The following is a 13,974-nucleotide window of genomic DNA, read 5'->3' as shown; positions in this document are numbered from 1 at the left end:
GAGTCAAATCGAAAGATCGCAAAATTTTAAACGTAAGTGAGTTACGCCAAAAAATAATTTACACTCGTGTTTTCTGTGAGCTTTTATGCTGGTTCAAGATTCAGAGTAGCCCCGCCCACAACACTGGCCCTTCCAGGTTGAAATTGTAAGATTGCGCTCGTTTGGGAACACTTCTCATTGCGCTCATTGTCTTAAGCGCACAGGCACTTGTAGGGACGTATTCAAAGTTTTTTTTAATAAAATATTTTATTTACCTAAAAACTGACTACTATACGCAAGTTAAACTATTAATGGTTTAGTAAAGTTTTAAGTACTTAAGTGATTTTAAGTCGGGTTACTCACAGGTGACCATCTTTTAAAAAGGGGATAAGTCCACTGCGGCAACTACAGAGGAATCTCCCTGTGGCTGAGGAGCTCCTCCCGTAGTCACAGTGCGGATTTCGTCCAGTACAGGGCACAACGGACATGATTTTTACAGCGCGACATCTGCAGGAAAAATGCAGCCAACAGCATCAGCCCTTATACATGTCTGCCTTCGACCATACAAAGGCCTTTGACAGTGTCAACCGCGAGGGTCTATGGAGCATCCTCCTCCGTTTTGGTGACCCCCAAAAGTTCGTCACCATCCACCGCCTGCTCCACGACGACATGCAGGCCGTGATCCATTACAGACCCAATCCACGTCCGGACCAGTGTCATGGCCCCGACCTCTTCTCAATCTTCCTCGCTGCTATGCTTCAGTCAACAAGCTCCCCGCTGGAGTGAAACTATAAACTACAGAACCAGTGAGAACCTGTCTCGAGGCCAGATCCAAGACCACCCCAACCTCTGTCGTCGAGCTACAATACACGGACAACGCCTGCGCACATACAGAGGCCAAACTCCAAGTCATAGTCAACATATTTACTGAGGCGTACGAAAGCATAGGCCTTACGCTAAACATCCATAAGACAAAGGTCCTCCACCAACCTGTCCCCACTGTACAGCACTCCGCCTGCCCCGCCCGCAGTCATCAAGATCCACGGCGCGGCCCTGGACAGCATGGACCATTTCCCATACCTCGGGAGCCTCTTACCAACGAACAGACATTGACGACGAGATTCAACACCGCCTCCAGTGCAGCCTTCTGCCGCCTGAGAAAAAGAGTGTTTGAAAACCAGGCCGTCAAATCTACCACCAAGCTCATGGTCTACAAGGCTGTAGTAATACCCACCCTCCTGTATGGCTCAGGAACATGGACCATGTACAGTAGACACCAAGTTACTGGAGAAATACCACCAACGATGTCTCCACAAGATCCTACAAATCTCCTGGGAGGAGAGACGCACCGACATGAGCATCCTCGACCAGGCCAACAGCGCCAGCATTGAAGCACTGACCACACTCGATCAGCTCCACTGGGCAGGCCACATTGTTCGCATGCCAGACACGAGACTGCCAAAGTAAGTGCTCTACTCTGAACTCCTTGGAATGAGTTTACGGCACAAATCGTTACAAATGGGTATGATTTGGTGGCCATTACAGAAACGTGGTTGCAGGGGGGCCAAGACTGGGAATTAAACATACAGGGGTATCTGACAATTTGGAAAGATAGACAAGAATGGAAAGGAGGTGGGGTAGCTCTGTTAATAAAGGATGATATCAGGGCAGTTGTGAGAGATGATATTGGCTCTAATGAACACAATGTTGAATCATTGTGGGTGGAGATTAGAGATAGTAAGGGGAAAAAGTCACTGGTGGGCGTAGTTTATAGGCCCCCAAATAATAACTTCATGGTGGGGCGGGCAATAATCAAGGGAATAATGGAGGCATGTGAAAAAGGAAAGGCAGTAATCATGGGGGATTTTAACCTACATGTCGATTGGTCAAATCAAATCGCACGGGGTAGCCTTGAGGAATTCGTAGAATGCATACGGGATTGTTTCTTAGAACATTTTGTTACAGAACCTACAAGGGAGCAAGCTATCTTAGATCTGGTCCTGTGTAATGAGACAGGAAAAATAAACGATCTCCTAGTAAAAGATTCTCTCGGAATGAGTGATCACAGTATGGTTGAATTTGTAATACAGATTGAGGGTGAGGAAGTAGTGTCTCAAATGAGCGTACTATGCTTAAACAAAGGGGACTACAGTGGGATGAGGGCAGAGTTGGCTAAAATAGACTGGAAACACAGACTAAACGGTGGCACAATTGAGGAACAGTGGAGGACTTTTAAGGAGCTCTTTCATAGTGCTCAACAAAAATATATTCCAGTGAAAAAGAAGGGCGGTAAGAGAAGGGATAACCAAGGAAATAAGGGAGAGTATCAAATTAAAAACCAATGCGTATAAGGTGGCCAAGATTAGTGGGAAACTAGAAGATTGGGAACATTTTAAACGACCGCAAAGAATGACTAAGAAAGCAATAAAGAAAGGAAAGATAGATTACGAAAGTAAACTTGTGCAAAACATAAAAACAGATAGTAAAAGCTTTTACTGATATATAAAACAGAAAAGAGTGACTAAAGTAAATGTTGGTCCCTTACAAGATGAGAAGGGTGATTTAATAATGGGAAATGTGGAAATGGCTGAGACTTTAAACAATTATTTTGCTTCGGTCTTCACAGTGGAAGACACAAAAACCATGCCAAAAATTGCTGGTCACGGGAATGTGGGAAGGGAGGACCTTGAGATAATCACTATCACTAGGGGGGGTAGTGCTGGATAGGCTAATGGGCCTCAAGGTAGACAAGTCCCCTGGTCCGGATGAAATGCATCCCAGGGTATTAAAAGAGATGGCGGAAGTTATAGCAGATGCATTCGTTATAATCTACCAACATTTTCTGGACTCTGGGGAGGTACCAGCGGATTGGAAAGCAGCTAATGTAACGCCTCTGTTTAAAAAAGGGGGCAGACAAAAGGCAGGTAACTATAGGCCGGTTAGTTTAACATCTGTAGTGGGGAAAATGCTTGAAGCTATCATTTAGGAAGAAATAGCGGAACATCTAGATAGGAATAGTGCAATCAAGCAGACGCAACATGGATTCATGAAGGGCAAATCATGTTTAATTTACTGGAATTCTTTGAGAATATAACGAGCATGGAGGATAGAGGTGTACCGATGGATGTGGTGTATTTAGATTTCCAAAAGGCATTCGATAAGGTGCCACACAAAAGGTTACTGCAGAAGATAAAGGTACGCGGAGTCACAGGGAATGTATTATCATGGATAGAGAATTGGCTGGCTAACAGAAAGCAGAGAGTCGGGATAAATGGGTCCTTTTCGGGTTGGAAATCGGTGGTTAGTGGTGTGCCACAGGGATCGGTGCTGGTACCACAACTGTTTACAATATACATAGATGACCTGGAAGAGGGGACAGAGTGTAGTGTAACAAAATTTGCAGATGACACAAAGATTAGTGGGAAAGCGGGTTGTGTAGAGGACACAGAGAGCTGCAAAGAGATTTAGATAGGTTAAGTGAATGGGCTAAGGTTTGGCAGATGGAATACAATGTCGGAAAGTGTGAGGTCATCCACCTTGGGGAAAAAAACAGTAAAAGGGAATATTATTTGAATGGGGAGAAATTAGAACATGCTGCGGTGCAGAGGGACCTGGGGGTCCTTGTGCATGAATCCCAAAAAGTTAGTTTGCAGGTGCAGCAGGTAATCAGGAAGGCGAACGGAATGTTGGCCTTCATTGCGAGAGGGATGGAGTACAAAAGCAGGGAGGTCCTGCTGCAACTGTACAGGGTATTAGTGAGGCCGCACCTGGAGTACTGCGTGCAGTTTTGGTCACCTTACTTAAGGAAGGATATACTAGCTTTGGAGGGGGTACAGAGACGATTCACTCGGCTGATTCCGGAGATGAGAGGGTTACCTTATGATGATAGATTGAGTAGACTGGGTCTTTACTCGTTGGAGTTCAGAAGGATGAGGGGTGATCTTATAGAAACATTTAAAATAATGAAAGGGATAGACAAGATAGAGGCAAAGAGGTTGTTTCCACTGGTCGGGGAGACTAGAACTAGGGGGCACAGCCTCAAAAATACGGGGGGAGCCAATTTAAAACCGAGTTGAGAAGGAATTTCTTCTCCCAGAGGGTTGTGAATCTGTGGAATTCTCTGCCCAAGGAAGCAGTTGAGGCTAGCTCATTGAATGTCTTCAAATTACAGATAGATAGATTTTTAACCGATAAGGGAATTAAGCGTTACGGGGAGCAGGTGGGTAAGTGGAGCTGAGTCCATGGCCAGATCAGCCATGATCTTGTTGAATGGCGGAGCAGGCTCGAGGGGCTAGATGGCCTACTCCTGTTCCTAATTCTTATGTTCTTATGTTCACGGCAAACGAGCCAAAGGTGAGCAGAGGATACGTTACAAGGACACCCTCAAAGCCTACCTGACAAAGTGCAACCTCCCCACTGACACCTGGGAGGCCCTGGTCAAAGACCGCCCTAAGTGGAGGAAGTGCATCTGGGAGGGCGCTGAGCACCTCGAGTGTCATCGCCGAGAGCATGCAGAAATCAAGTGCAGGCAGCGGAAAGAGCGTGCGGCAAACAAGTCCCTACCACTTTTTCCCTCAACGACTATCTGTCCCACCTGTGACGGAGACTGTGGTTCTCGTATTGGACTGTTCAGTCAGCTAAGGACTCATTTTAAGAGTGGAAGCAAGTCTTCCTCGATTCCGAGTGACTGCTATGATGATGACTCAGGTGGAGGACCTTATTAAATGCTCTTTTTTTTGGTGTATTAATAAAACTGCATTTTTTAAGCAAGGAATACTTTTAAATAGAAAAAAATTATTATGCTGCCCGGTTCATGAAGATTTCCATTTGTGATTATGTAATTGAATTGCAGCAGAAACAGAAGTGTAACCTAACACAGTACAATTTCAAGCGCATTTTGGGCGCAAATACCCGGTTGCACTATAAACAGAAACTCTACCCCAAGATTTTTAATAAGATGTAGCTGTATTATATTGTTATTGTTATGTTTAGAATAACTCCACAAGACTGTATATCTTAAGCTCAAACTGTTGTGACCTTGGTCTCTTTATTGTAACTCCAGAGTGAGGAAGCTTCATAGTAGACTGTCTTTTATACCTGCTTGTCCAGGGTGTACAGGTGACCCTTGGGTCTCCTACAGGTGCGCCATCTGGTGGCAAATCTTACATATTGATAATGTTTACATACATAACATCACCCCCCCCCCCCCAAAGACTTATGTACAAGTTGAGGCGATCCGGGGCTCTACGTTCCCGAGTTGATCGCCTGAGTTGAAGTCCTGGCATGGTGAGTCGGTCGGATCCTTGCTGCGCTGCAGCGCGGCTGGTCTGATCGAACTGTCGGGCATGGTGGGTCCATTCTCGTGGTTGACTGCGAGGTCGGTTGCTGGTTGGGTGTGTGTGGATGGATCAATGATGGTAATGTCCTCTTCAAACTGTTCTTGGTTGTCAGTGAACCGCAGTTTGGTCTGATCCAAGTGCTTTCTGCAGTTTTGTCCATTCAAAAGTTTGACAACAAACACTCTTCCCCTCCTTGGCTAACAGTGCCAGCAACCCATTTGGGATCATGACCATAATTGAGAACAAACACAGGGTCATTAACTTCAATGTCGCGTGATACAGCCGTGCGATCGTGATGCATGTTATGCCGGTGACGCCGGGTTACTACATGATCATTGAGATCCGGGTGGACTAAGGAGAGCCTGGTTTTGAGTGCTCTCTTTATTAGCAATTCTGCAGAGGGCACCCCGGTAAGCGCGTGGGGTCACGTGCAGTAGCTGAGCAGAATACGAGATAGCCGAGTCTGCCGGGAACCGTCTGTCATGCGTTTCAAGCTCTGCTTGATGGTTTGGACTGGCCGTTCCGCTTGATCATTGCTTGCAGGCTTAAACAGCGCAGACCTGACATGTTTGATGCCATTGCGGGTCATGAACTCATTGAATTCCGAGCTGGTGAAGCATGGTTCATTGTCACTAACAAGGACGTCGGGCAAATCTTGGGTGGTGAATATGGCCCGGAAGGCTTTCAGTGGTGGCAGTGGACGTACATGACGACATTATTGTACATTCAATCCATTTAGAGTAAGCGTCCACTGCTACTACGAACATCTTTCCTAGAAAGGGGCCAGCGAAATCGACGTGAACTCTTGACCACAGTTTGGCGGGCCATGACCACAGACTCAGTGGGGCCTCCCTTGGAGCATTGCTCAACTGTGAGCAAGTGTTACATTGGTGTACGCATGACTCCAATTCCGAAACAATGCCGGGCCACCAACAGTACGACCTGGCGATAGCCTTCTTCATGACTATGCTTGGGTCGGTACTGTGAAGGTCACGTATAAACGTTTCCCTGCCTTTTTTTGGCAAAATTACATGATTTCCCCCATAGGAGGCAGTCCGAATGGATGGACATTTCAACCTTGCTTCAGTGGAATGGCTTAATTTCGTCTTGCATTTCCCCTGGGAACGCTGACCAGCTTCCATTGAGGACACGGCTTTTTCCTAGTGACAGTACTGGGTCCTGGCTAGTCCAGGTCCTGATCTGGCGAGCCGTGATGGGTGACCCCTCGCTCGCAAAAGCATCCATTACAAGGAGCAAGTCTGCAGGTTGTGCCATTTCCACCCGTGGTGGGCAATGGTAGCCGACTGAGGCCATCCGCACAGTTCTCCGTGCCTGGTCTGTGGCGGATTACATAATCGTACGCAGATAACGTTAGTGCCCATCTTTGGATGCGGGACGAAGCATTGGTGTTAATACCTTTGCTTTCTGAGAACAACAAAATGAGCGGCTTGTGGTCGGTTTCGAGCTCGAACTGGAGCCCAAATCGGTATTGGTGCATTTTCTTAACCCCGTATATGCATGCTAATGCTTCTTTTTCAACCATACTGTAGGCTCTTTCAGCCTTAGATAAGCTTCTGGACGCATATGCAACCGGTTGATGTTTGCCTGACCCATTGGCTTGCTGTAACACACAACCGACCCCATACAAAGATGCATCACAAACTAGTACTAAACGTTTACACGGGTCATACAATACTAGTAACTTGTTGGAACATAGCAGGTTTCTGGCCTTGTTAAAGGCTGTCTTTTGAGCTTTACCCCAAACACAGTCATCGCCCTTGCGTAGCAATAAATGCAATGGTTCCAGCAAAGTGCTCAACCCCAGTAGAAAGTTACCAAAATAGTTGAGTCCCAGGAACGAATGCAGCTCCGTCACATTCTGTGGTCTGGGTGCATTCTTGATGGCCTCCGTTTTGGAGTCCATGGGTCTGATGCCGTCTGCCGCAATCTTTCTCCCCAGAAATTCGACCTCTGGTGCCAGAAAAACACACTTGGAGCGTTTCAACCTGAGTCCCACTCTGTCCAGTCGCTTGAGAACCTCTTCCAGGTTGTGCAAGTGTTCGGTGGTGTTGTGGCCAGTGATCAAGATGTCGCCTTGGAACACCACGCTGTGCGGAACCGATTTCAACAGACTCTCCATGTTCCTCTGGAAGATGGCCGCCGCCGAACAGTCCTCTGTGCGTGTTGATGCACGTCAATTTCTTTTGAAGGTTCAGCCAGCTCCTGTGTCATGTAAGCAGAGGTTAGATCCAACTTGGTGAACGACTTCCCCCGCCAACCACCCCCCCCCCCCTCGTGTTGCAAACAGGTCATCCGCTTTGGGTAGTGGGTACTGGTCCTGTAACGAGACTCGATTGATCGTTACATTTTAGTTCCTGCAGATTCTGACCGTTCCATCGCTCTTCAATAACGGAACAATTGGACTGGCCCACTCATTGAACTCGACTGGCAATATAATCCCCTCTCGTCGAAGTCTGTCTAGCTCGATCTCGACTTTCTCTCGCATCATGTGTGGAACCGCTCGGGCCTTGTGATGAACGGGTCGTGCATTGGGGACTAGATGGATTTGCATTTTGGCCTCTGTGAAGTTGCCGATGCTTGGCTTGAATAACGACGGTAATTTGTTTAGCACTTGAGCGCGAGGCGTCATCCTCCGAAGACAGTGCGTTTGATGTCGTCCCAGTTCCATCGGATCTTTCCTAGCCAGCTTCTGCCAAACAGCGTTGGGCCATCGCCTGGTACAATCCATAGTGGTAAATCATGCACAGCTCCATCATACGATACCTTCACTGCTGCACTGCCAATGACTGGTATGAGCTCTTTGGTGTAAGTGCGCAGCTTGGTGTGTATCAGTCTTAGTTTTGGCCTTTGTGCCTTGTTGCCCCATAGTTTCTTAAAAGCCTTCTGGCTCATAATTGACTGACTCGCCCCCATGTCCAATTCCATGGAAACTGGAATGCTGTTTAATTTGACTTTTAATATTATCGGAGGGCTTTTGGTGGTGAAGGTGTGTACCCCATACACTTCCTCTTCAGCCTCGGGTTGAGTTGCCTCTCTTACTTGTTCAGCGTGATCCGCGCCAAATCAGTCGCTTTCTGACGACTTCGCCGCGTGGTGAGTCGCAGCACGTCTGCACATTCGCTGGAGGTGCCCATTGTTCCACAGCCCTTGCACCCGTAATACTTGAATCGCCATTGATGGGCTCGATGATTACCCCCGCAGCGCCAACATGATAATGGATTCGCATTCACGGCCCATGGCGGACTCTGAGTCATCCTAGGTCTGACCTCTGCGGGCATGTAGGCCCTGCCATGTACCGTTCTGCCTGCTGAAGGCGTTATTTTACGCGCAGTACTTGTCGGTGAGTTCCGATGCTGCAATGATATCTGTTTAGTGTTATCGTTCGTGGACATAAAAGCCTGGGCTATCGTGATGGCCTTGCTCAGATCTAGGGATTCGGCAGATAGCAGTTTGCGAAGAATGACCTCGTGGCCGATTCAAAAAGTCCCGCAGCACTTCCCCCAAAATCCAGCAAATACACACGATCCCGCAAGGCGTCTTAGGTCGGCGACATCGCTCGCCACGTACTGGCCCTCGGAGCGGTGGTGCGTATAAAAGCAATACCTGGCCATCAAGATGCTCTCCTTCAGCTTGAGGTGTTCCCGAACCAGCGTGCACAACTCTTCATATGTCGTCTCCGTTGGTTTCGTCGGTGCTAGCAGATTTTTGATGAGGCCATATATCGTGGACCCGCAAACGGTGAGGAGAATCGGCCTGCGCTTGATCGCGGTTTCTGTCTTTTCCAGCTCGTTGGCCACGAAGTAATGATCAAGACGCACAACGACGGCTTCCCAATCATCACCCTCAACAAATCTCTCGAATACCAACGGCCGCCATAATTGCATGAAAGTTCGTGATCTGTTACTCGTTGCCAATTGTTACGTTTAGAATAACTCCACAAGACTATATATCTTAAGCTCAAACTGTTGTGACCTTGGTCTCTTTATTGTAACTCCGGAGTGAGGAGGCAGCATGGTAGACTGCCTTTTATACCTGCTTGCCCCGGGTGTGCAGGTGACCCTTGGGTCTCCCACAGGTGCGCCCCCTAGTGGCAAGTCTTACACAGTGGTAATGTTTACATACGTAACAGTTATTATGTAGATAGATGTGGAACCAACCCATGGTCCCATGGTGTAGTAGACTAGAAATCTCTGACAGTGAAACCTCACACAGTTCTTGGTCTCTGCTGTGTTATTGTGGGGAGGCAATGTGGATTGAAATTGCTTACCTACAGGGTGAAGAACAATTGAAAGAAGATCTATTGTTAGCCTATTCTCATATATCTCTTACTGGCTTGCTCATAATGGCATTTACAGAAGGCTCATCTGGCATCTTGGTTGCAGTTGGTGCATGGCAAAGAAAGCCAAGGAAAAGGTGGAGAGAAATGTAGTGTGCTTTCAAACACACAAACTCTTCATCTCCCAGAAATAAAGGAAGGAAAAAGTACAGCGATGTTGAAGTTGACCTGGGACAATGCATTAACCTAATCCCTTGGCCATCATGTCATTAATGGCCCCTTGATTTCTATGTACAGAATATTTATTGCATAAGTGTTCAAAATAGATTTAAGTATACTTAAAATCTTGTGGCATGCATATATATTTATCAAATATTTCTGTTCATTATTATAATATGCTAAGCAAACATATACAAATTATGAGGTCCTTGAGAAAGGCAATAACTATAAACTGCATCAGTCTGATAATATCTAATCCTAAAACAGTAATGTGCAGAGGGCTTCAGATTCCCGAAACAGTGAGAACAAATTTTGAACAATCTAATCAGTCCTTTTGAACCTCTGAGATAATGGGGCATAATTTGCTGTGGCAGGGCATTTAACGGCATCTGCCATTAGTTAGACTTGCCCTTGCATGTTTAAGATTTTAAAAATTTGGTGTAGCAAGTTGTTGAACGTGCAAGCTGATGAACAGGATAAGCAACTGTGCATCTCATTAACCAGTCTGATTAAAGGACTGTGAAATTAACCAGGACTGAGAAAGAATTGTAACATAGAATGTTTGAATTCAATGTGAAAATCAAGTACAGAAAGGGAAAGGGAAACTGCATTGAGAGAGAGAAAAAAAAGAGACAGAAAAGAAAAGTTTTTTAAAAAAAAAGTAATTTAAAATTTTACATTTTTAAACTCCCCAACAATAATTAACACCTGAAGGAATGAGACTCTACACTTGTAGTAGTTATTTTTCAGTGCCAGAGAGATTAGCAGTAATTAACACATCACACCGTTAAAAAGGTACTTCGACTTGAAATTATTGACTTAACTTTCTGTGCCAAGTTTAGTTCAGATCAACCATGCAAGTACAGGAACTTCGCTATTCAATGCATTTCAATTGTGAGGCAGACAACGAGATGCCGTTTTCGCGAATCTAACAGCGGAGCATCTGGGACAGCAACTTTTGGATTTTGGCGCTTAACCTCGTATCTGCCCTCACCTGAAATTGCTGTAGCATTTTTGCATAATACCATTCTTCTCACCGTTATTTTGTCAACAGATTATGGGCTAATGCTACTTCAGGTATCAGCTGGGCTCAGTCAGAATGTTCAAGCCCTACTGCAGAGTTGAGCACATGGTCTAGGGTGACACTTCAGTGCAGTACTGTAGGAGTATTGCATTATTGCTGTCTTTCCGATGAGACATTCATCTCGGGCACCATTCTCTATAAACGATCCAATGACACTTTTCAAAGAACACAGTTTCAACACCACCAAAAACAATTAACTAGTCATTTAGAAACATAGAAAATAGGTGCAGGAGTAGGCCATTCGGCCCTCTGAACCTGCACCACCATTCAGTAAGATCATGGCTCATTGCTGTTTGTGGGACCTTGTGCACAATTGCCTGCCATATTTGCCTACAAAACAACAGTGATTACACGTGTGAAGTGCTTTGGGATGTCCTGCTAAAGGTACTTGTAAATTTACAAGTTACAAGGCCCAGAAGAGCTGAGGGCCCAGGGGCAGCACGGGCTAGCCCACACTGCGATATGTGTGCGCGCTAGGTCCGTGCAGCATAGCAGGTCTCCAGTCGTCCTGGTTAATCCTTGCCGCTGGACCAAGACCTAGCTCTGTCAAGCCCTTGTGGCTGCTGTGCAGCAGTTACCACATGTTAAAAAAAAAATTCACGCACAGGCATCTTCCACCCCTTCAATTAGAGTTCAGGATTGGAACATCGGGTCCTTCATCAAAACACCTGCAAGTCAGTTTGAGGGACTGCCGATGATGACTCGTAAATGAAAGTGACTGTTTTCTTAAAAACAGTGTTTCACCTGTGTTTTGTTCCTTTATGCCATAAATGTATTTCTTATGATTCTTTTTTTACAAAATAGTTTACTGTTCAGAGAAAGTAGTTTTATTTCAAATGGATAGTGGCTTCAGCAATCATATTGCGGTTCCTTCTGCTGTTTTCATCCACTGTTGCAGGAAAATAGCATTGGTCATCTGAGGTTTGTAACCATGAAATTCATGGCCAAGGCTTTGTAACCTGAACAGTTTTGTACTGAAGACAAATCCAAACGGATATTTGTCTCTTCAATTGACCAACTACAAACATTGTTATCCATTCCATATTTTAACATTTTCATTAAAGCATTTCAACTATATTGACTCTGACTCTAATACAAACACATTATTAACTCTATGTTCTTGTGTTGCATTCTTGTCCTTAGGAAACCACATGAATGTGAAGAGATCCTTTGTTGTTGGCTCAATATTGTGTCTTCATGACACTTGTTTTCTGTATCCAGCTTGTCAGAAATGTGGATCTCGGTTACTTTTTAATCTTGGCAGGTATGAAGTTAAGGTGGCTAAATGTTTTCAGATGAAAATAATATTATAGTACATCGCAGAATTTCATGTTTTTTTTTTCTATATTTGTCTAAATCTCCGCCATTTATTTTAAAATATATCTTCCTTCCTTCCTTTAGCTTTCTCTGACACCTAACACTATTTAGAAGCTATGAGGATGGACACAACTTATTTATGGGCCTCTATAATGCTTGGCTTAGAGTGGCATTTGAGAATATTGAAAGGATGTCTCTGGTGACTGTGCATGTTCTTCCCTGTGGGAAATTCCTCATCTTGGTAATTGGATTGAGATTGGCAACTTGCTGTATGGGAATCCTGGGATTAAGCCTGTGTTTTATCACTTGTGACAAAGCAAATTGACACATCAACACATTGTATAATCATTCCTATTGTGTAGCATCGTGGAGAATCCATAATGACCTGTGGATATCGTTTATAATTAATTTATAAGCTGTCCCAATAAGTCACGAGAAACAATGCAAGATATAAATCATATACTGTGAGTTCAAGCCCCCAGCAGGAGGAAGATCGGGAAAGCAATAGTGATAGGAGATTCGATAGTTAGGGAACAGACAGGCATTTCTGCAGCCACAGACGTGGCTCCAGGATGGTATGTTGCCTCCCTGGTGCCAGGGTCAAGGATGTCACTGAGCGGCTGCGGATCATTTTGAGGGGGTGAGGGTCAACAGCCAGAGGTCATGGTTCATATTGGAATCAACGACATAGGTAAAAAGAGCGATTGAGGTCCTGCAAGCATATTTTAGGGAGCTAGGAAAGAGATTAAAAAGCAGGACCTCGAAGGTAGTAATCTCCAGATTACTCCGGTGCCATGAGCTAGTGAGTATAGAAATAAGAGGATAGAGCAGATGAATGCGTGGCTGGAGAGATGCTGCAGGAACGAAGGCTTTAGATTCCTGGGACATTGGGACTGGTTCTGGGGGAGGTGGGACCTGTACAGGCCAGACGGGTTGCACCTCAACAGAGCCAGGACCAATGTCCTTGCGGGGCGGGGTGGGGGGGTGGTGAGTGTTGCTAGTGCTGTTGGGGAGGGTTTAAACTAATTTGGCAGTGAGACGGGCACCAGAATGTAGCATTAGAAAGGAGGAACAAGGTGCATAAAGGATTGGGAGAGACAGATGGCACAAGAGTAAGAAATAGATGGCATTAGGTGGGATCAGACTAAGAGAGAATGCAAGAAGGTCTAAGATAGGTTTACAGAGCATGTGTGTAAATGCACGAAGCATAAAAACATAGAAATTAGATGCAGGAGTAGGCCATTCGGCTCTTCGAGCCTGCACCACCATTCAATAAGATTATGGCTGATCATTCATCTCAGTATTCCTTTCCTGCTTTCTCTCCATACCCCTTGATCCCTTTAGCCGTATCTAACTCCCTCTTGAATATATCCAATGAACTGGCATCAACAACTCTCTGCGGCAGGGAATTCCACAGCTTAACAACTCTTTGAGTGAAGAAGTTTCTCCTCATCTCAGTCCTAAATGGCTTACCCCTTATCCTTAGACTGTATCCCCTGGTTCTGGACTTCCCCAACATCAGGAACATTCTTCCTGCATCTAACCTGTCCAGTCCCGTCAGAATTTTATATGTTTCTATGAGATCACCTCTCATCCTTCTAAACTCCAGTGAATACAAGCCCAGTCGATCCAGCCTCTCCTCATATGTCAGTCCTGCCATCCCGGGAATCAGTCTGGTGAACCTTTGCTGAACTCTCTCAATAGCAAGAACGTCCTTCCTCAGATTGGGAGACAAAAAC

General features: G+C 45.5%; 1 protein-coding gene across 1 annotated transcript in view; it reads left to right on the top strand.

Moving 5' to 3' along the window:
- Positions 1–13,974, top strand: part of ddias (DNA damage-induced apoptosis suppressor) — a 58,270-nt gene that overhangs the window by 241 nt on the left and 44,055 nt on the right. Inside the window, exon 2 of the mRNA XM_070891293.1 lies at positions 12,062–12,182. Within this exon, the coding sequence (XP_070747394.1) occupies positions 12,062–12,182 (121 nt within the window). The remainder of the gene's footprint in view (positions 1–12,061; positions 12,183–13,974) is intronic.

This window comes from Pristiophorus japonicus, chromosome 10 (assembly GCF_044704955.1).
Source record: "Pristiophorus japonicus isolate sPriJap1 chromosome 10, sPriJap1.hap1, whole genome shotgun sequence".
In the NCBI taxonomy this organism is placed as follows: Eukaryota; Metazoa; Chordata; class Chondrichthyes; family Pristiophoridae; genus Pristiophorus; species Pristiophorus japonicus.
Note: the sequence above shows the minus strand (reverse complement) of the source record. Positions and strands in the feature narration are given on the sequence as shown.